This window comes from Sinohyriopsis cumingii, chromosome 14 (genome assembly GCF_028554795.1).
Source record: "Sinohyriopsis cumingii isolate HCF-2022 chromosome 14, ASM2855479v2, whole genome shotgun sequence".
NCBI lineage: Eukaryota > Metazoa > Mollusca > Bivalvia > Unionida > Unionidae > Sinohyriopsis > Sinohyriopsis cumingii.
The window spans coordinates 98,430,007-98,452,463 of NC_142974.1; the positions used below are offsets into that span (position 1 = coordinate 98,430,007).

Sequence of the window (22,457 nt, forward strand, 5' to 3'; positions counted from 1 at the left end):
CGTAACCTTCCATCAGCTGGTGCAATACAATATTTAATTCAAAATCATTTTCTACGAGTATGTTCTAAATGTAGGTAAGATTAATTAATACTTATATCTACCGATTCAATACTTTTTTGTTTTAAAAATCTGGGACATTTACTGATTCACTTCTGCATGGGTCACTACGGTAGATAATTTCTCCGACTGTTCAACATAAGTAATTGGTAGAATCCTTGTGACGACAAGGCAACAATCTTAACCCAGTTCAAGATCTGTGTACGTCATGGGGGTTTGAAGGCGTAAGGCAGAGTTCGTGTTTTGACGTGACAAACATATTATCGTGGCATATAGCTCAGTATTAAATGTTCGAACGGATGTTACAAAATGTGATGAGAGTGTCATGTTTCCGTGTTTTATTTTTACCAGACTTTGGCTACAGGTATACTGCCTGCGTGATGTTAAGTCAAACGGTTGTAAATAATACACCGTTCTCGGGGATCGATGAACGAACAGTGTAACGTTGTGCTTGATAAACGACAAGGTATCCTCGATGTGAAGATACGTATGGCATGGATAAAGACTAGATAACAAGGTAGGATATGACATGTATATGTGGATAGTTTATTTATTTTTATCGTTGTTTTTTTTTTTGGTGGTAATAAGAGGTTAAATTTACAATACCATAAATACATCGATTAATATGTATATCCATATATTGATATATAGGTCAACTGAGAGACGGACGAACATATATATATAGATAAACCCAATGATGGACCGACTGACAGATTTGTCCGTGCATGGGTAGGTTTCAAAACGGACATCATTTCGGTCGAGAGTCCGGTTGACTAACAACAGAGCCTTCAGTGTAGTTTGCTAGGTTCTTAAAGTGGTACATAGTTTCTTAAACATTAAGGTATACATTGACACTGTACAATCACAACTTCCGCCATAAATACCCTGGATGTAAATTGTATGAATAATTCATCTACTCACAATGCAGCTTTGTATATATACCCTAGGCTAGAAATCGCAGTATAGAAAATAATCACAATACATCTAAGCTGGCAGTGTTAGACATTCCTGACCTGAGTTGTTTATTTTAGAGTTGTTGTTGTTGTTGGGTTTAACGCCATTTTTCAGCACATGATAGGTTATACATGGCGGCCAGTATTTATGGTGGAGGAAGAACCCGGGAAAACCCCGAAAAGAACCACCGACCCTCGAGAAGCTACTGGCAAGCTTTCTCGCATATCCACATTGGCCGAATCCGAGACTCGAACCTACGCAGACAGAGGTAAGATGGCAGTGATCCGTAACGGAGAGCGCATTAGACCACTCGGCCACTCTGGGCCCCTTATTTTAGAGTGATACGGTTAATTCACAATCAATTAACCAAGATCCCGGCGTGAAATGAAGCATGCGTGATTTTTGTAAGCAGAATCAAAGTGTTTGTTTGAGCGGGGTGGGCAATTGGTCAATTTTCCCTGTACCCCCCATTCCGGCAAAAGCTCAATTTGGGGATTGAGTTTTGTATTTTTTGTGCATTCGAAAATGATAGAAAATTACTGTTTCTGTAAATGAGAGCGGCGTAATATGGTACACTTATAAATCACACTAATTTTTATACATTGAATTAGCGTTTGCATCAACACTCATCCCACAATGTTCTGCTGTGAATATTAACTTTCCCCCTAAAAAGATATTATATAAAACTATAGCTCCATAGCAAGGCAACGTGTGCCTTCGCTTTTCCTAATAATTAAAGTGACCAATCTCACCAACAACCGTCCATGTACACTATTCTCTTACCTCAAACCCTTGGGCTCAGGGTTGGGTTGTATTTTGAAACGTTTGGCTGACCTCAAAATGATGAGACTGTTTTCAGGCTTTTATCTTGAACTGCCTCATGAAGCATGGATTTAAAAATGTAAAATTATTGCAGTTCCTTTATGAAGTATGGCAGTGATATTTAGTAATTCATGTGTTTTTTTTTTAAAAAAAAGATATAAACTAATATTTTAGTATGACCTTTTATGCAGTCTTTAACATTATTATATAATAACGTAACAAACTTAAATTTGCGAGAAAGTAGACGCTTTAAAGTGTCAAATAATTAATGTGTACGAAGGAAGAACAATCAGAATAATGATACAATCTGAGGATGATTTTCTCATGACAAGAAATATGGTAGAATTGAACTAAGGTGAAAAGTACACAATTTTAAATCCGAGACAAAGAAAGAAAGAAGGAAAGAAAAGCAAGATGCCAGACTTACAATAATTCTTAGTGTAATTATTTAAAGTTAATCTTTTAGAACGAAACTTTAGGATATTATTATGGCTAAAGAAATGTATATTTCAGGCGAATAGCACGTGATATATCGAATTCGACATTTTTCTTAAGGAAACAAGAGCGAATCAATTAATTATGTCTTGTCGTTCGTATCTTTGATGGAAAAGGTTTGAATAGCGATTATTTCAAAATGTCACTGGAGCATTTTGACCTACTGCTGTTCCAAAATTAAATCTCTATCTTCCTTCTCCATATCACCCCGTATTTATGTACGTAAGTATGTGTGTGTGTGTGTGTATGTGTGTGTGTGTGTGTGTGTGCACTTACGTGTGTATGTATGCTCTTTATTTTCGTTTAATACTGCATACAATGTCATTGCTGATCATGTCATTGTCGTCAGTATCATCGTCATCATGAAGCTTCATCAGCAACATCGTCGTCATCATCTTAATTATCATTTGTTTGTTTGGCTTATGTGTCTTCACCAACACCATCAACATCTCGTTATCGACAGTTCTTCTTTTTCTTCTTCTTAATTTTATTATTATCCAAACACGTGTAAAAAGAGTCATCCCAGATGTAGGGCATGAGTCATTGGCGCATTGGCGTTATTGAAACCCTGACTTCAGTGCAATGTGACAGGTTAAAAGCTGAACTTCTGACAAGCTTTCATTGTTTGCCTCACTTCATAACTTCTCAAACATATAGACCCCTTTGTTCCAGCTTTTCTTCGCCTGTTGAAATAAAGATGCAGGTCAAGTGGTGTTATCAAGAACTATTATAGGGGAAACAAGTCAGGCATGCACGAAAATATACTTCTTAAGATTCATAATTCGGTTTTCAATAAAACATCATTATCTTCTTCGTCATCATCATCAGTCACCACCACGTTTATCATCATCGTCGTCGTCATCCTCCTCCTCCTCCTCATCATCATCATCACCAGTGTCTTCGACGGCGTCATCGTCACAGTTATCACCTTTATCATTGTCTGTATCATCGTCTTTATCCTCACCAGTTTTAACAGTTAACCAATAGACATAGCTTCTTCCACGAGCCCAGTTATTGAAGTTCATCCACACTAATGCACATACAGAGATTCTTGCTTGAATGAATGATGTAAGAAGAGAATGAAGAAGAAATAATTCGTGATTGGAACGTTTTATTTACTTTCATTGAATCAGACTGACAAACTGTGCTCTGTAGTATACTGACATTGCTCCATGCTTCTTATAATGACGGTTTTGCATCTCAAGAAATGAAGTTTGTTTGAGAAAGGAAAAGAACAATCCACAAACCTCAGCGTAGCGATTAAAATTGACATTAGTTTTGCACTAGCATTATGTATTAATACAGTATATGTGGTGACTATATGGAATATATGTACATATAATCGAAATATTATCTCACATATGTCATAATATTTATTTTCATTTGACTCTATAGTGACCTGTATTTATTTATTTATTTTTTTGTTCATGTGGATCTTGGCTCTTCATTTATAAAGAATCCGTCCCTTCCCTCCCTCCACACACACATCTTTGCGATTTAATCTTATAATCCATATCCACCCTCTTTGGATCCCAAACGAACTGTCACAGGATACATCTAATCCACTTGACTGCCCGTTGTTAGACAAAGAAAGGAGAAATATGTGTCCTGGTTTCGTGGTTTCAGATGCAATACAGGATCTGTTGCTAGATGATTGTCTTCGGTCTTTTTGGATGCGTAATCAGAATAGTTTAGAAAGCAGTGTGATAGTGAGCGATACATCCATCCATCCATCCGTACGTACGTACGTGCATGCATGCATGCATGCATACATACATACATACATACATACATACGCACATATACATACCTACCTACCTACCTACATACATACATACACACTCATACATACATACATACATACATACATAGACATACATACCTACATCCATCCATCCATCCATCCATGCATGCATACATACATACACACACACACACACACACACACATACATACATACATACATACATACATACATACTCATACATACATACCTACCTACCTATCTACCTACCTACATACATACATACACACTCATACATACATACATACATACATACAGACATGCAGACATACATACGTACATCCATACACCCATCCATCCATGTATACATGCATATATACATACATACATAAATACACACACACACATACATACATACACACTCATACATACATACATACATACATACATACATACTCATACATGCACACACATACATACATCCATCCATCCATCCATCCATGCATGCATGCATTCCATCCATCCATCCATCCATCCATGCAACAACATACATACATACATACATACTCATACATACATACATACACACACATACATACATACATACATACATACATACATACACACTCATACACATACATACATACATACATACATACATACATACATACATACATTTCAATGTTACAATGTCACAGGGAATGTAAGGTTGTTAATATTAATTTGATAGCAGTCTCGAATTCGTGTTTTTGTTGTTGTTGTTTTAGTCTTTGAATTATAAATATCTGGCACTAACTGCCAGATGATTGCAGATAATTATTATTGAATTAGTTGCCTTCATTTCCAGTTAGATGAACACGAACTGTAATGTCTTCTAAATACGATGACGTTAACGTTATAGGAAATGTAAGATCACGATGAACGGTATATGAATTCATTCAGACGCAAGACGTGAATATTGTTTACTGAAAGCAAATTCTTTTCTAAATTTGTCATAACAATAATTATTAGTGAAATAAAAAAGTACAAATAGTGATACATGTGTTTCTAATACGTATACTCATAACCCATTTCTTTCATATGAAATCCGCCTGGTCTGTAAGATTTCCTCATGGGTATAAACGCGCGACAGTTTGTTCTGAAGGTGTCTGCGCTGCGAAGCTGTGAACGCAATTCTGCATATCGACAATATGGTTTCGGGCATGACTGTTGTGGAATAACGTGATTTCTCTCCTGGAAGTAATTATTAAGTAATGTCTTTGAACATATATACAGCTATTTGTGTCGTTTGAACGCGAAACACGCAGACAAGACTTTGAAATTTAAAACAGTACGTATTGTCATCAATAGTTTTGCACTCAGGGGGACTCTCTACCAACGGGACTCTCTACCAAGGGGATTCTCTGCCAAGCGAAGCAAACACTTGAGTGAGTCTGGCTTGAAGTACTTTGATTTTCCTTATTTCCAAGGACGTCAAGAAAAGAGTCGTTGCCAAAAGGACGATTTAAGAACGCGACGACACTATAAACAATTTTCTCTCTAATCAACCAATGACCACAAATAACGAAACTATAACTTCAAATTTATATGGCTTCTCTTTTTCATGTTTGCATGATTCACTAGTAAGCCTTTTGTAGCCACACATTAGTACTTCTGATTCCATCTCCGGGTCAGCTTTGAACAAAGCTTAGATTCTCATTGCACACTCATCCTAACTGTACCCTTCCACCTCACTGCTTTCACAATCAACAACAAAAGGCATCTCAAAATTAAGGATTGACTCCTTCCCAATTATTTCACGATAAATATCAGTTCCTGTCATGAATATTTCACACCGAAATACACAGCCAAACAATACTTCTAAATTAAGATAGGAACTATTGGGCTTTATGCAAACCTGAAACATTTTTTCCTGCTCTGACCCCATCTCAAGCTACTAAAAACGCATACCATTTTACGAAACTAATCCATGCTATCATAAAGTCTCGTGAATACTGTACATTATGACATCTTTTCCAAGAAATTGGTTAATTACACGGGTTGAAAAATATTTCCCTAACACCGCCTTTCCATAATCAAACAACTAATCACTTAACTCTAACAAAGCTATAAACGGGTACGTAACTAAAAATGCCACATACATAAACGAGGGGTACATAAAAAAAAATTATGAACATTTTGTGATATTTTTTTGCTTATTTTAACATATTAATAAATGTAATGCTGTGCGATAAGCAATATAACGTTCTGCAAGTGCAGCACACCAACCCATCAGATATATTCTTATGTCTTACCATAGGTGAATTATAGTGCCGTAAAAAGAATTATACAAATGAGTTAAATACATAATGTAAAATCCGCGCACTCTTAGAGTACTCTCCGACTGATATCAAGACCGACCTGCATAAAGTTTAAGGATACAATTTTCTCTCATATCCTACAATTTTGAGGTTGTTTCTTAAAAAACTGTGTAGGATGATCCACGTTTTGGAAGACTGCTGTATGGGATCAGTGACATGGAAGTGACTGCCTTGAAGAAGGCAATCAATGAAGTTACTTTACATAGAGCGGAAGATAATTCTATTATCACAGCCATTAATTTGTAGGCTGCTGTTAGTATCTTCAAAAAATCATATGGTGTTCAGAACGGTTTGTGCAAGATGCATACGGGTCCCATATATATTGAAGGATGATTAAGACCAGATTTAAGTTGAAGTCGCCAACAATGAGTGACCGTAGCCTTTTGAATGCTATTCTGGCACGTGAATGAACACGGGGCTGATATTATGGCACGTGAATGAACACGGGAGTTGCTTTTTCTAAACTCGACTCAGCAGGAAATGATAAAGCATGAATAACAGATATAAAGCAGGGACCTCAAATCACGTGACATCGCCGGACTTGCAAGAGAGTCTTAAGCGCGTTATATTTCCGTATAGAAGAATCAGGTACCTGTGGTTTATTCTGCTAGTGTCAGTATTTATTTTTTATGTCTTCAAAGTGTTGCTTAAAACGAAGGAACACCACCGAACCACCTGTTGGCGCACTGGATCCCGAGGTATCCATCTGCTCTATGACAATGCACAGGCGCATAAATCTGCCGTTGTGACGGGCACTTAGAAGGATCACATAATCCAAACTTCACCACATTCTCCATACAACTCTAACTTAGCTCTAATTGTTTTTTGTCTGAATCTCGTTATCAAAGATTCATTGATGGATAGCCATGTAATTGTCATTGAGGTTTTCCATTGTATGAGCACCATAACAAAGAGTGAATACAAAATGCATTTAGTAATTGAATAGACGGACTGAGAAAGTGTGTAGAAGAGCGCGGTTAGTACTTTGTGGGGATGCAATGACTTACTGTTCTGTATTAACGAACTTTGCAGTACAGAACTAGGATTCAATACCTTTTAATACGACTCGTATACGCACAAAGCGACATAGACGATGTCACGAAGTATGCCAGAACGAAAACAATAAGTACATACTGCAAACAAATTCGAAAGATGGAAACTGTTTTCATGCATAATGTGTGAAAACAACATCAATATTTCATAGATGTGTCATTTATTGGTCGAGTTGTTAAAAGACCCTTCCAACTTTTTTGTACTACAGTTGATATTGCGTTGTACTGTTTATAGCGCATTTGATGCATACAACTTTATTTGAACGTAAAGCATAATCCTTGCGATATATCGTATATAGTCGCATATTACGCGTGTTTTTAAAAAAAAATACGCAATATCATATGCACTCGTGTATTGAAATACAAATACTATAAATGCAATCGGAACAAACGAATTTAAGGTTATAATATGACAAAATTGTTATTGTAAACCCAAAAAGTATGAGCTTTAACACAAATTTTAATTTTAATTTCTGATGCTATTGAGTAATTTTAGGGACACTTTCATTTTATATGAAATGCCTTACGACGACATTAGAGCACACACACCATTGTCTATAGAGCAAGTGGCAAATATTCAGACCTTACAATAGAAGTACAAAAAGTGTTGTGCTAGATTGGAAATCCACCAGTCCTTCTTAATGGGTCAGTGGTCCACTCGTCTCTACGAAGTAAAATACATGTAAACAGTGAGGTGTCATAAGAAAAATCTATTGTGTCATCACAAATATTTCATGCGCAAAAGTATACACTGATTACTGGGAAGCATGAAATGTCACTGAACGATGGCACAGATAAACCATGTCACTTCAATATTGATCATAATTCGGGGGTTAAATTATTTCGCTTCCATCGATTAAGTTGTTTCCTTTTACCCGTCTTTCTGGCCTACACATATCTTAACACATTGTACGAGACTTTTACTTACACTTCTTTGCTTCAAGTAGTGTGCAGTTGTTGCACCTTCATCGACTCGGTACTTCATTTCATTTGGTTTGTACACCCTTATTTTCATTTCATTTGGTAGTGACCCCTTTATTTTTATTTCTGAACATTTTTATTACTATGTTCTTTCTCCAGCAATACAACAGACAGCCTAGTCTCGTAAGTCTAAACAATTTTTCTCTCTATAAAACGCAGATAAACCAGGCAGTCAAATTAAAAATGACTTTAAATTTAATTTCAGTGAAATGTTCTCTCATAACGAGATTTAATACTCTGATAGTCGAATAAATGGAATAGAACTTCAGATTATTCGATGATAACATATTTGTATGAAGATAAAATTGAAATGTTAATAGTTTCTTATTTGTTTGCAATTTGTAACAGGAATATCGTACTTTTTTAACTTAGAATTGGGATTGTGCTCACGGAATTTTTGCACCCTTTTAACTTAGATTTGTGACTTAGACTTGCTCTTTCTGCCTTTTAAACTTAATTACACAAACATATGTTTGTTCTTGCTTGAAACTCAGAGAACAAAGGTGGAAAATTTCACTTTCATTAAGTCTTGCATTTTAATCTAACCATAAAATGTAAACAATAGGTTTTTATTTAAAATGAAACTTAAATACCAGGCTTAACAATAATGATATGGGACTTACGACAAGGTTCGAGGAAACCGATTGTTTTCACCTACTGGAAACATAATTCCGATCAGCATGCTGAAGTTATGAATGTATTACATTTGTTATGTAGTCAGCCTCTGGGTAACTTTTAAAGAGAAATCGACAGGGATTGCGTCTAGAAGCGTTTGTCTCATCCCACACAAAATCATGCTTTAAATGAAAGGAAAACTCCATTAAGTAAATACTAGCCTGTACAAATGTCATGAATACCTTTGCTTTAAAACAAAGACACCCCCCACCTTCATGATATAATCTTCCAACAGTAAACAATTTAATTTACTCACGGTTAAAGTTTGTGAATAACGAGCTGCTCTTACCTCAAGCATGCTGTTAGACAGGCCGGAAATTGAGTTGTCTAAACAATTGACCTTGTGAAATATTTTAGAATGGTTTTCAAGAAAAATTAAAGTGGCACATGTTAGGTGCGGTTATGAACTTGAATAATGATAAAAACAATGAAGTTAGTGACAAGTCTTGAAATAGTTAACTAGAAATATAAATTATATTCATTTAACAATTATTGGATAGAGAAAAAGGTGTAGCAGTGACCTACATGGCGGAGTGATGAACATCATTCCAGGAAGAACTGCAGATAGTTTTATGAGTGTAATCCACAGTGTATGTGAAATTTAGTTAACTAAACAGATTAGTTTTGAATTTAGATGATGAAGACAAGCTTGCAGTCACCTCATTTATTGCTGGAACAAGTTTACCTAGATGGTGTATATTAATAAGCCTACCTTTGGTTTACGGGGACTCACTTTTCCTTCAAGTTTTAAGTCCTTTAATTGTTTAAAAATGACAAATGCTGATTACAATAAAACACACAGACCATGAAGATACGGTACTTTTACTGCACATCAGCATGCTTGAAAGTGTTATCGTGAAGATAACTGTATTTTTACGGTACATTAGCATACTTGAAAGTGTTATCGTGAAGATAACTGTATTATTACGGTACATTAGCATGCTTGAAGGTGTTATCGTGAAGATAACTGTACTTTTACGGTACATTAGCATGCTTGAAGGTGTTATCGTGAAGATAACTGTACTTTTACGGTACATTAGCATGCTTGAAGGTGTTATCGTGAAGATAACTGTACTTTTACGGCACATTAGCATGCTTGAAGGTGTTATCGTGAAGATAACTGTATTTTTACGGTACATTAGCATGCTTGAAGGTGTTATCGTGAAGATAACTGTACTTTTACGGCACATTAGCATGCTTGAAAGTGGCCTTCCGTGTTCCTTTTAGACCTGTGTTACGCTACTTTGAAAAATAACGTGACCTTCAGTGCCCTAACTGTTATGATAGGTTGAGGTCCAATGTCAAGGGTTTATCTAATTCTCACCTGGGTTCTTCTTGCTCAGAGGTGGACTGGACAGGTTGGTATTTGGTTTTGGTACACAGAAAACTCTCCACAAGAAGTACATTTCAATAATCACATTCGAGTTTAAATTGAAAGAAATGTATATGAAAGTACATTAATATTGTGGTAGGATATTTGATCTTGCATATTACTTTTATTGCATTACTTACTTTTTAATGAAAACCCTACCGTGGAAAAAGCTGCTGACATTTTGCAACCGTGTGCAAGCAACCATGCAAAAAGTTACCGAAGTTGACAAGAAACTACAGATCGTAGTGCACAGCAAAAGTTGTTATTTATTAAGTACCAAAATAATTTTGAATATAAACACCAGTGAAGATTAAAAAAATGCACTTTGGAGATTTATATGGTAAACATTCTTACAAAAAAGAAAGTTGTTAAGTGAAAAATTGGCCAACCAGACTAATTGCAATTTTAACGCGTATAATCTCATCGTCGTATCTTTGTTTATTTCCAATTCTGAATATATGATGGGTATCGCAACTTAAAAAATTACCGTGTTTTGCGTAGAAAATGACAAAGGCTAATAGTTTGTAGTACCCTGCAGGCGAACGCTTTGGTATGATCCGTGGATTTCCCATGGAAGTAGAGATGCTTGCAGTCAGCCATATTCTAACGTCATCAGTATATTAAAGTCTCGTAAAGAGTTAATAAAGAACACTTTCATGTAGGTTTTTTTCTTGAAGTAAATGACGTATTTATTGACTAATTCGTTTTTTTTTTTTTTGTTTTCTGTGACGAGAAATGAATCCCGATACAAATACTCATGTCGATGCAGATTGGTTTTTCAACCTTATTCAAATTCTGATGTACAGCAATAAAAATATGTTTTCAGTACGGAAATTTACTAACAATCAATACTTATTGAAATTCAAGAAATTGTTCGGAAATGAACTGTCATTTACATCTGGTATTTATTACGGTAAGCACTCTATAAACATGTAAACATAGGGTTTCTTATCTGGACTTATTCACCGACGTGTACGAATTTAAACTTACAATTTGTAACAAGATCGAGTACCATTCTGTAACGGAAGTCAGATGTGACAGCGCCACCTCTAGCATTTCTAAGGCAGGCAATTATAGAATATGAAAATGTGGGTTTGAGTTCGCTCTCAAGTTGTGTGGGACCAGATTATTGTAGCTCTAAATGAAAAATAAAAAATGATCTCATCAGTCCGTTCACTTCTTTTCGTTTGAAGCGATATTATACATTCAATTGTTGTGTATCAAAATGGAGCCTGATCTTAAGGTAGTTTAAATTATACAATGTGTTTCTTTACAGTTCTTAGCCTTGTATCAGTCCCCACTCTCTTCTTCCTTTAAGATGGATGCTGTTATTCCATTTATGTACGTGAGAGCATCTGCATGCCGGGTTCCAGTGTGTGTGTGTGTGTGTGTGTGTGTGTTTACAAAAAGAAATTGTCCAACATTCTTTTGTTATTGTGTTGCACATAATAGTCCTATTCCTGATTCACGCTCGTTCCTTAGCTTTCTCCTTCATCAATCAGTAATTATGTGCATTGCCCATATGCTGTGTAATATACAACTTTACTTTTATGTACATTTACAAGGCAAATTATCCCACCACACACTGTCTGAAAATACTATGCCAAACCCTTTAGATGATTTCCTATACATCTTGATCATTTCGTTTTTGAAACAGTTAACAAAATCATGGTCCAGAGTGTACTAATTTAATTATCGTTTCATATTACAAAGTCACTGATGACCTCACTGTGTGAACTTGTCCATCTACACATTCATCCTCTCATCCATCCATTTAAGTGTGTGTGTGTGTGTGTGTGTGTGTGTGCGTGTGTGAGAGAGAGAGAGAGAGAGGGACTTTGTACACAGTAAAGTACTGATTTGAACATCATTATATATTCAACACTCAATTACAGAAATTATTACAGTCTAATGTCCAAAGTGCCCCTTTATAGTCCCATTGTATTTAAATCTCTCTAAGAACACTTGAAAGCCGTGAAAGAGAAGTGGACGTTTTATTCAGACCGGAGGTTACGTAGGTCGATTAGGGAAGCTCAGTACGAAAGGACGTTTGAAAATTAGCTTCCGTACTGCAGCGTTAACATTTCGGATAAGGGGTAATATTGTAGAGCAATTACATTAGGCTGCACGTCCTATTAATATAAAACTACACAACAATCGAAGATGGGGAACAAAAAAGGACTGGTCCAACAGGAAATTATTATTTTTATAGTATATATTACTAACACACACACACACACACACACACACACACACACACACACACAGAGTCAAGTTTTCAAGATCTAAATTTGTCACCAGTTGTATAAATAACACAACTTTGTGATACAAGCAACTAGATATTACGGTCGTAATTTATTTATACGTCTTTTGCACCAAACGGCGACCCGGGTGGTAGAGTGGTGTAAGGCGCTCGCCTTTACAAATCAACGACATCTCACATCTATCCGCGTGGGTTCGAATCCCAAGCTTGCCGGTAGCTACCAGTGGGTCGGTCGTTCTTCCTGGGACTCTGTTGGGTGCTTCCTCCATTATATATGCTGGTCGCCATGCATAGCCCATCATGTTTTGAAAAATGGCATTAAACCCACAAAAGAAGAACAACTTTCTCTCCATGTTTGAGAAGAGTCGAGTCGGAATATGTTGGGTTTTGTAATTTTGAAGTTCGCTTTGATATTCCTGTATTTCTTTTTTTGCATACGAACCTGGCCAAATCAGTCATCACACCATCCTCGGATATCCAGTCTGGTGAAATCAAATTCTTTACAATCTTTATCCGCGGCACACTCATTGATAAACTGTGGTGCTTACGAAACCTTTACGAAGCAATTCAAACGACCTGATTGGACCCGATATATTGTATTTGAAAATTCTAACCCATCCCAAACTCTTTGTTCTCCCTGACCTCTTGACAGCATTATAGCGTGGAAAAGTTTAGGCAATCGAACTTATTCTTTTCAAAAATTTCAAAGATGCTTTTGTCGGGTACTGTGTGATATCAGTGTATAACGAGGTAATGCCACGTTCTTAACTGCCTAAAAAAGAGCACAAAGTTGGCTACACGATTTCTGACGAGTTAATCTATTTTTACGTTATTAACTTTATTGCCAGTCAGTATTCCAAGGGTTAATGTGAATGTAGTCCAGAAGTACATATAAAGGCCTAGACGATGCACTTGCAGTGGTTTAACGAACGTACCATGGTCACCCATATTATACAAAGGTGTCATATTATTATAGTCATAAAAAACGCATTTGTTATTTATGCACACCGTAAATATGTTTAATTAGACTAAAATATCCGTTTTTTAAAATGAAAAATATTCGACAATCTTCGTTAACAATCGGTAGTTTCCGCGTGCCGAAAATGGATATGATGTACATTTATCTCTTCTATTCAACATAGCTATTCAAGTGTTTAATTTCCCCACGTCAATGTCTGTGTGATATATCTTATGATCGTGCTTTTGTACAGCAAATATGGTGCATTGTGTTGCATATGGCTGTAACCAAAAGAGTGATGATGGGACAAAATGGTTCTTTCTTTTTCCGAAAAGAGGGATATAAAGAGCGTAAGTAAAATATATAAAATAAAGGATTATAGTACAGAAATGTTACTGCAGATGTACAATATTAATGTTTAAAATAATCATAATACTTTTGAATGTGCAGAGTGTAGCCTTTGATCAAACTCTTTATAATATTATTATAATAACCAATATGAACTCGAAAGGATTTAAAAAAAAGAAATATGAAGTATTACTCTGGGACGTTGATCATTTGTAGGTGTGCAAGTCTGTAGAATCAGTCATATATATATATATATATATATATATATATATATATATATATATATATATATACACACACACACACAAACGTTTACTTTCGACCAAAATTTTCAGAGAAATGGTCGAAGCTGTGTCCTCCTTAAAGCACCATACACTAAAATATTAACCCTTTTTATGGCCATGATGCCATTATTACATCGCCAAATGTGATATAGTTGCATCACATTTAAATATCAATATTCGTTTTCTGAAAATGGAAGACTTGATATAAGAAAAGGCTGGTGTTAGCGATGCATTTTTAAGTCACCGTCAATACTTTACATTCGTGAGATCCATGAAAAGAAGTCACATAGCTTGGCATAAACCATGTAACAAGCAACGAAATGAACTTTAACACAAAGAGGGATCAGCTATTATTTTAACACTTCAGTGACTGATGATTCAGCTCCATTATGCCGACCTTACAAATACAGCAATTTGTCCAAACTGTAATTGATGCTCAATCGTTGGTGATAAATTGCGTCTTTCATCCTTAGTTGCCGGTTCGGTCTATATCATTCTGACCTGTTGATTAATTATTAATGAAATCAGGTTTATGATCTTGAAATATTGGACGCATTGTGAACACCACCGTTCAGCTTGCGAGTGCGGACACATTGTGAATACGACCGTCCAGTGTGTGAGAGAGGACCAGTCGATCTGGGGCTATACTATCAGGTACAAGCAATTACTTTTTAATTTCACATCTCTGAGTATGGAATACTTACGTCGGAAACAATAACTCGTAAAGCGTGATCAGAAGATGTAGGTGAAACTATCTTGTAGTCTAACACTACATCCAAATGATATTTAAGCATTGATTTCGTAGGCCTGAAGCTATTAATTTTGCGTTATTACGCTATTACCGCTGAATGATGTAAATATGTTAAATATTTGAATATGTGTTGACTCTCTCGTATATACACATGCACACATCAGCGACATAGGACACTTGTGTATTTAAACAGTTCATTTTCTAAATTGCGTGTCAGAGACGACCACATGCAATAGAGACAAGATTAATTATTCGATCTAAAATTCTTTGGAACCTTACATGAAAATATATAAGGATATTTTTTTTTCGCATGTGACCCAGTTCATAGGCAAATATAAGGATTTGTTTTTCACTTGTGAAAATATAGGAATGAAAAAAAAAAACATACCTGAGTTAGTGTGAAATGATGTTTCCTTGATTAGAAAATTAGAAAATGCACAGCTGTAACCTCATAAATTTAAGTGACACTTCATTTTCTGAAAATCGTACTTTTCCTATTATACTTTATGCTGCTTAAATAGATTTCCAGTGGAACACTTCATGCATTTACATTATCATTCAAGAAAACGTATGCTATCCACTTATAGGATGAAATAAGATATCCGGAACTTCTATTGTTTTCATAGATAAAATGAAAATAAAAAATCCTTAAGAACAATTTACCATGAGATGTCATCCATATTGTTAGAAATACATCCTGTATCAAAGGGAGAGCTTTTTAAGATTTTTGTTATCCACTTAACTTGAAATAATATCTCTCTTTCTGCTTATTGTATCACGCTTTATGTTGAAAACCTATATTTGGTTAGTTATAATGGACGAGGAGCAGAATACATTACAATTTAACAGCGTCATTTTCTATAATTGCCCTTTCAGATACTGCAACTATATTCCATTGTTCTTTCTTTATTATTTATTGATTATCCTCTTTGCGAAAATAAAATAAATAAATAACTCTCTCTCTCTCTCTCTGCTGACCTACATCTCCCCTTTGGGGTAACATTTGTACTATTACAGTGCCAGCATTGTCATGCCAATAAGAGATAACTGAATTTTGTATAAATATGATATCAGCCAAAGATAATGAAATCTCACAAAACCACCGCATACTAAAACACTCCTCTCCACGAGTTTGTGTAAATATTGTTCACCGAAGTTACGTTCTGACACTGGGTTATAATCATTGAAGATTTAAAATGATAATGAACATCACAGAACACAGCAAATGGTTCGCTATTCATGTGTTATATGTGACTATCTTGTACATTTTTGCATGGATCTCGAATATAATCACTACGGCCATATCTATGACATTTGCAGATGTAACAAAGTAAATAGAATAATTGAAGCATTGAAGTGTAAAATTAAGTGAAAACTTTCTATGCAACGTCAGCCATTACGTCACAATTATAATTCTCCTGCTGGTATCTTTCTGTATTTCCGTCTGAATATTTTCAGTTTTTGCATAATAATTTCAGGAAATTTTTTGTAACTGATATGACAAAAATATTGCTACCCCCCCCAGGAAATCCATTAATGGCAGAAAAGTTAAATGTTGTTAAATGGCATAGTGTATATAAATGCGATTTTACATCCTCCCAGTACTAAAATGTAAAGTTACCAATATTATAATATACAGAGTCATTTATGGCCTGCGTAATTTGTCATTTATTCAACATGAGAAAAATGTAATCGTCTTAATATAATTTTACAGAGAAAAAAATGTAAACTGTAACAAAACTAACATTTGGAATATATACTTCTACTGACATGTGAATAATTAACATTTAAATTTGATAATTTTCAGGAAAAGATGACTAGGTTGGGACAATTTAGAATATTTAGAACTTTTCTTAATATTAGCTCTAAATGAATCGATGACCATATGTATAAGAAATGACAATCTATTTCCCACAAAATCAATACTGATCATTTTCTTTTAAAGAGGTCGGAAATAGCACCTGTCTTCTTCCAAATAGTTATATCACATGACTGAGATTATTATAGTTTATATTTTTTCTATATTTAATTATGCGACAAGAGGTTACGAATGACGCCATGGCCGTGACTTAGCAAAAAAGCTGGTCTGAAGTATCCGTATGCATTTCATTATTATTCCACAACAATATAATGCGATTTTAGTTTCCTCCAAGTGATAAACAGCGTAGCTTTTTATTCTGATTTTATTAAATCCTGTTTTCCTATCAAGATTAAAGTTTTGTAGTTCCAAAGTCTATTAGAGTTATCTTCTCTTGCCTGGCTTCATCCGTTGAAAACAAGGCAGACATAAGATATGAGCAGAAAGGTCAAGGCAAATATAACTCATACCGGTCAATCGGAAAGAACATGTTTAGTAACATTTTCTTTAAAAACTGAATGTGTTGTTACCAATACTAGTATCAAAACTAATATCAATACTTAATTCAATTCCTGATTTGAAGATTATTATGAATCGTCTAATATGTTGATAACAACCGACACAACACCACAGCAAAACAGGATTGAGAGCTATGTACAGGAAAGTTTTTATTTTTATCCAAAGCGTTTTGCAGCTATCAACCTTCCTTGTAAGGAGAAAATGGCCCCTTCTCTACTGAACACATTATTTTTTTTTTTTCTGAGCTTATCTGTCTATTTAACCTTCATTATCAAACGATAAACTATGTATCCTTAATAATTTGCTCGAAAGGAAACTGGTCAAAAATGAACTTAGGTGTTGTTTTCTGATGTTTTTGGTGGTTTTCCCCCAACTCCTACACTACACCAATCTGACCTCAGACTAATAAGAAAGATGTTACATAATAATACTGTAAAACGTAAGACACCCTTTCAAGTTCACAAGTAAAAAGTTAATTGTCAGATTGAAATTCTTTTGACGAATCATTAATGACATCAACTAGCAACCGAATTACGAGATATTTAGAAATGTATTCTTAAATGAAACAATCTTTTCTAATACATTGTTTAAATTTTGAAACATGTTACTTTTAGTAAATAAAATGAAGGCAGGAGGGCTAGTGCAATGTCCTTCGACCCAGTTCATTTTTTAAATACAAATATTGGATTTAATGCAATTGAGAAGTTTACTTTGATAACTCCAATTGTTTTAGCTGCAATACATCATAAGATGAAGGGATTCTATGAAAAACAATGCAAGCATTGTTGTCACGCAGGAACTGTTCATTTTAACCCCCGATTTAGGTTTATTACTTTCCTCTGATATTCGTCTAATAAATTCCCACGATATAGGTTTATTACTTTCCCACGATATTGATATATTACTTTCCCCTGATACTGGTTTATTAATTTCCCATGATATTGGTTTATTATTTTTCGCCTGATATTGGTTTATTACATTCCCATGATATTAGTTTATTATTTTCGTCTGATATTGGTTTATTACTTTCCTCTGATATTCGTTTAATAATTTCCCACGATATTGGTTTCTTAATTTGTCCTTGTTATTGGTTTATTACTTTCCCTTGATATTGGTTTTTTACTTTCCCTTGATATTGGTTTGTTAATTTCCCACGATATTGGTTTATTACTTTCCACTTATATTAGTTTATTACTTTCCACTGATATTGGTTTATTACTTTCCCATGATATTGGTTTATTAATTTCCCTCGATATTGGTTTAAAAGTCTCTCTCTCTCTCTCTCTCTCTCTCTCTCTCTCTCTCTCATACATGATTTACCCCAAACAGTTATGTATTTGGGTTGACAAAAATCTGAAAATTTGCTTATTTTCATTGTTGCAAAAACACAGAAAACTGAAAGGTCCCAAATATAGACGCATATTTCGTATACTGGTCTTTTTATGACTTATTTGTTTGCTGTTTTATTTGAGGTGAGACCTTAATTGTCAGCTTGTTCAATGGTTCTGTAACCAATAAGCTTGAGCAATAAGTATGAGTCTCAATGAATCTAAACGAAGTCTAGAAAGAGAATTTTACACTCGAATCTTTCCTTGTTTGGCCAAGATGTACAATAATGAAATCTTTTTTTTTATGCCATCTAATGTTATTATTATTATTATTATTACTATAAATTTTAAAGAAAGTGATCAGTATTACACTTTGGCATTTGAACCCGACTTCGAGTTCTTTACATATAAATACTATTAAGGTCTGTGTATATTGACCCATACTTTAAAAAAAAGAGAAATCGCATCCAGCCTAAAGACCTTTTATTTTCTTATTTCAGGTCCTCTCTTATTGGAAGTGTACTCTCTGAGAAACAATCTTTACCATGAATATCTCAAATTATTCAACACATGTGGTACAAAGGAGTGTCCCATCTCTGGATGAACTGAATGATGAAGAAATATATCGGCTGGTTCCCCTTCTTGTTTATCTCCTTCTTATTTCAATCATTGGCATTGGCGGAAATGGACTTGTGTGTTATATCTACAAAACAAAGTACAGACTCTCCAATTCACAGAGTTTCATCCTATGTCTGTCTGCCATTGACCTATTCGCTTGTTTTGTAGTCGTCCCTTTGGAATTCTTCACAATACTGAGACAGTTTCATTTCGAAGTTATTTGGGCTTGTAAAATGTCCAGATTTTCCAATACGCTTGTGACGATGTCATCTTCGTTCCTTCTTCTTGCGATAGCGGTTGACAGATATAGAAAAGTGTGTAAGTCTTTTGGCTGGCAGATATCATCAAACGCTGCACGTGCTCTTTGCGTGGCGTCCATTTTGGCCGGTTTGGTCGTGTCATGGCCGGCACTTATTCTCTATGGAAAGAAATCCTTTATTGTACAGGAGTTTAATATGACAGCCACTGAATGCTCCATAAATGACGCGATATCTGAGACAATGTTTCCGTTTCTCAATAATCTTATGTTCGGTTTAATGTTTCTGACAGGCATAGTTTCCATGTCTCTTCTGTACTGTTTCATCGGACGTGTCATATGCCAACATGCCAAAAAGCCAAGGGAGTATCTCAACGTATCTGTTCCGATGCTTTCTTCTAACGTCGTTGACAGCAAACCTGATGACTTACCAAAACAAAATGATAACAATTATCAGAAAAGGACGAGTAGGAGAAAAATTTCAAAGAGTCAGAAGGGTGAACTTTCATGGGCTGGCCGATCAGAAAGTTCCCGCAAAGATGATAACTCTTTCACCAAGGACGATTTGTCCTTCAATACCGTTGATAACGTAAGTGCATCAACCAGGAATGCGATAAGCATGCCAGTTGTACAAATAGAACATAAATCAGAAGGTTCAATGTCAGACGATAGTGGTATAAAAGCAGATCAACAAAGTCCCGACATCGACTCCAGTGGTAAATGTATCTTTCAACAAGGCACGAATGAAAACGTGAATGCAAAGGAAAAAGCCTCTCACACAGAAGATGACTCAAATAATGAAAAAGATGAATCAGTCATAGAAACAGAAGAAACAGACAATTCAACAGCATCAAGCAAATGCAAATTCTCAAAGAAGCATTCACCTTCAATTGGAGAAAAAATTAACAGAATAACCAGGCACGTGTCGTCTGCTTTATCAGTGATTACTTCACGTTCCCGCAGAGAACACTCTCACTCGTTTGACCGAACCCAGTATTTGAAGGAAGCGCGTGCTCGCAGAACTGCTTTTCTGATGTTCGTCGTAACTTTAACATTTATACTCAGTTATTTGCCTCACCTTCTTTTGATGTTGATTCGTTCATTGGATGATACATTTGTAGACAATATGTCGAGCAGTGAGAGGGTTGCTTACAAATTCTTTCTCCGATCATACTTCTTGAATTGTGCACTGAACCCATTCGTATACGGCGCTTGTGATTCTAGATTCCGATCTTCGTGCAAGGATTTATTCAAGAAAATATTCAAAAGGAAGTAAATCAGTTTACTTTCCATAACTGAGGAATCTGTGAGCACATGTATACACTAATGAGGCTATCTGTCAAATAATGGCTGCAGTATGCATTTACAAACAAGCCCGTATTTAGTTGCTCCTTTTGAAATGAGATCGTTTCTATGATATTGTTAAAAGTCTTCATTTGTCAGCTTAACAGTGAAACTAACCCTTTAGTATAATAAAAAATACACGTACTGTAAATATACCTTTACTTCCCGTTTGCAGTTGGAACAAGAATTGAAAGCGCAACATATGATTTCATAATTTGCATTGATAGAATTGTAGTACATACAACGCGTCTACAGTTACCGATGCGTTGTAAGTGAAGTTATATAGCAACTGTCATTTTGTTGCGTGTAAAGTTTTTGACAAGAAACTTGATACCGCAGTACATAAATTTGCTATAAAGCAGGAGTTGCAATACGTTTAACATGAATGTAAATATTACCATTTCTGAAAATTCAAGGAAGATCAACTGAACAGGCATTCTCTTTAAAATAATAAGAATTATTACGCAATAATAGACGACCTTAGTCCAAACTACTATTCATGTTCTACACAAATGCTTTGTTACTTTAACTGTGTCACATTGTTTTATTATACGATTACTCGAAAAGTTCCTTGCAATGTTAATGAAATATTGTACATATGAAAGCATGTCAGTATTTTTTCATTACCTAGTTTTCTTCTTTTTAATAAAAGTATGTGATATTTATATACTGCATTTTAATCCCTATTTGCACAAGTGCTACTGGGATGCTTTGCCTGCTTTTGACGGTATCGTTAGTGACGTAGGTGCATTAATATAACACTGTTATACTCATTGTAGCAATTGTTACATTCCGTGTAGCAATTGTTAAAGTCAGTGTAGCAATTGTTACATTCAGTATAGCAATTGCTACAGTCATTGTAGCAATTGTTGCAGGCAATGTAGCAATTGCGTTATTCTATGTAGCAATCGCAATACATAATGTAGCCACTATTAATTTAATGCATTTCTAACAGTCCGAACCGTGGACAAAATGCATAATACAACAATGATAATAAAACTGTATATCCTAATTTTATCTATCTATCTATCTATCTATCCATCTATCTATCTATCTATCTATCTATCTATCTATCTATCTATCTATCTATCTATCTATCTATATATATATATATATATATATATATATATATATACCTCGTCCAATCGACTTTCAAAAACAAGTAATTTTTTACCACGGTATAATATAGTTCTATTCACGTGCTTTTATATACACTAATACAGGTTGAATTTGATAATCATGAGTTATTTGTGACTTTTCGCGTTAACGCTTTGCCGTCGTAAGGCGACAGAGAGAGAGAGAGAAAGAAAGAACCAAAGAAGCGCACCGAATACACAAATCGCACGGGAAGAGAACATTACCATACAACGAGAGAGAGAGAGAGAGAGAGAGAGAGAGAGAGAGAGAGAGAGAGAGAG

The 22,457-nt window shown here is 35.2% G+C and overlaps 1 protein-coding gene across 3 annotated transcripts; it reads left to right on the plus strand.

The window, feature by feature from the left end:
- Positions 1-239: 239 nt before the first annotated feature.
- Positions 240-21,704, plus strand: LOC149784465 (uncharacterized). 3 transcript variants are annotated; one of them, XM_089932549.1, is made up of 2 exons: positions 240-574; positions 19,322-21,704. In XM_089932549.1, exon 2 carries the CDS (start codon positions 19,367-19,369, stop codon positions 20,969-20,971), a length of 1,605 nt encoding a protein of 534 aa, XP_089788675.1. In that variant the 5' UTR covers positions 240-574; positions 19,322-19,366; the 3' UTR covers positions 20,972-21,704. The 3 variants fall into 3 exon arrangements, with proteins under 3 accessions (XP_089788675.1, XP_089788678.1, XP_089788677.1); XM_089932552.1 differs by lacking the exon at positions 240-574 and adding an exon at positions 13,939-14,083; XM_089932551.1 differs by lacking the exon at positions 240-574 and adding an exon at positions 14,752-15,019.
- Positions 21,705-22,457: the final 753 nt, after the last annotated feature.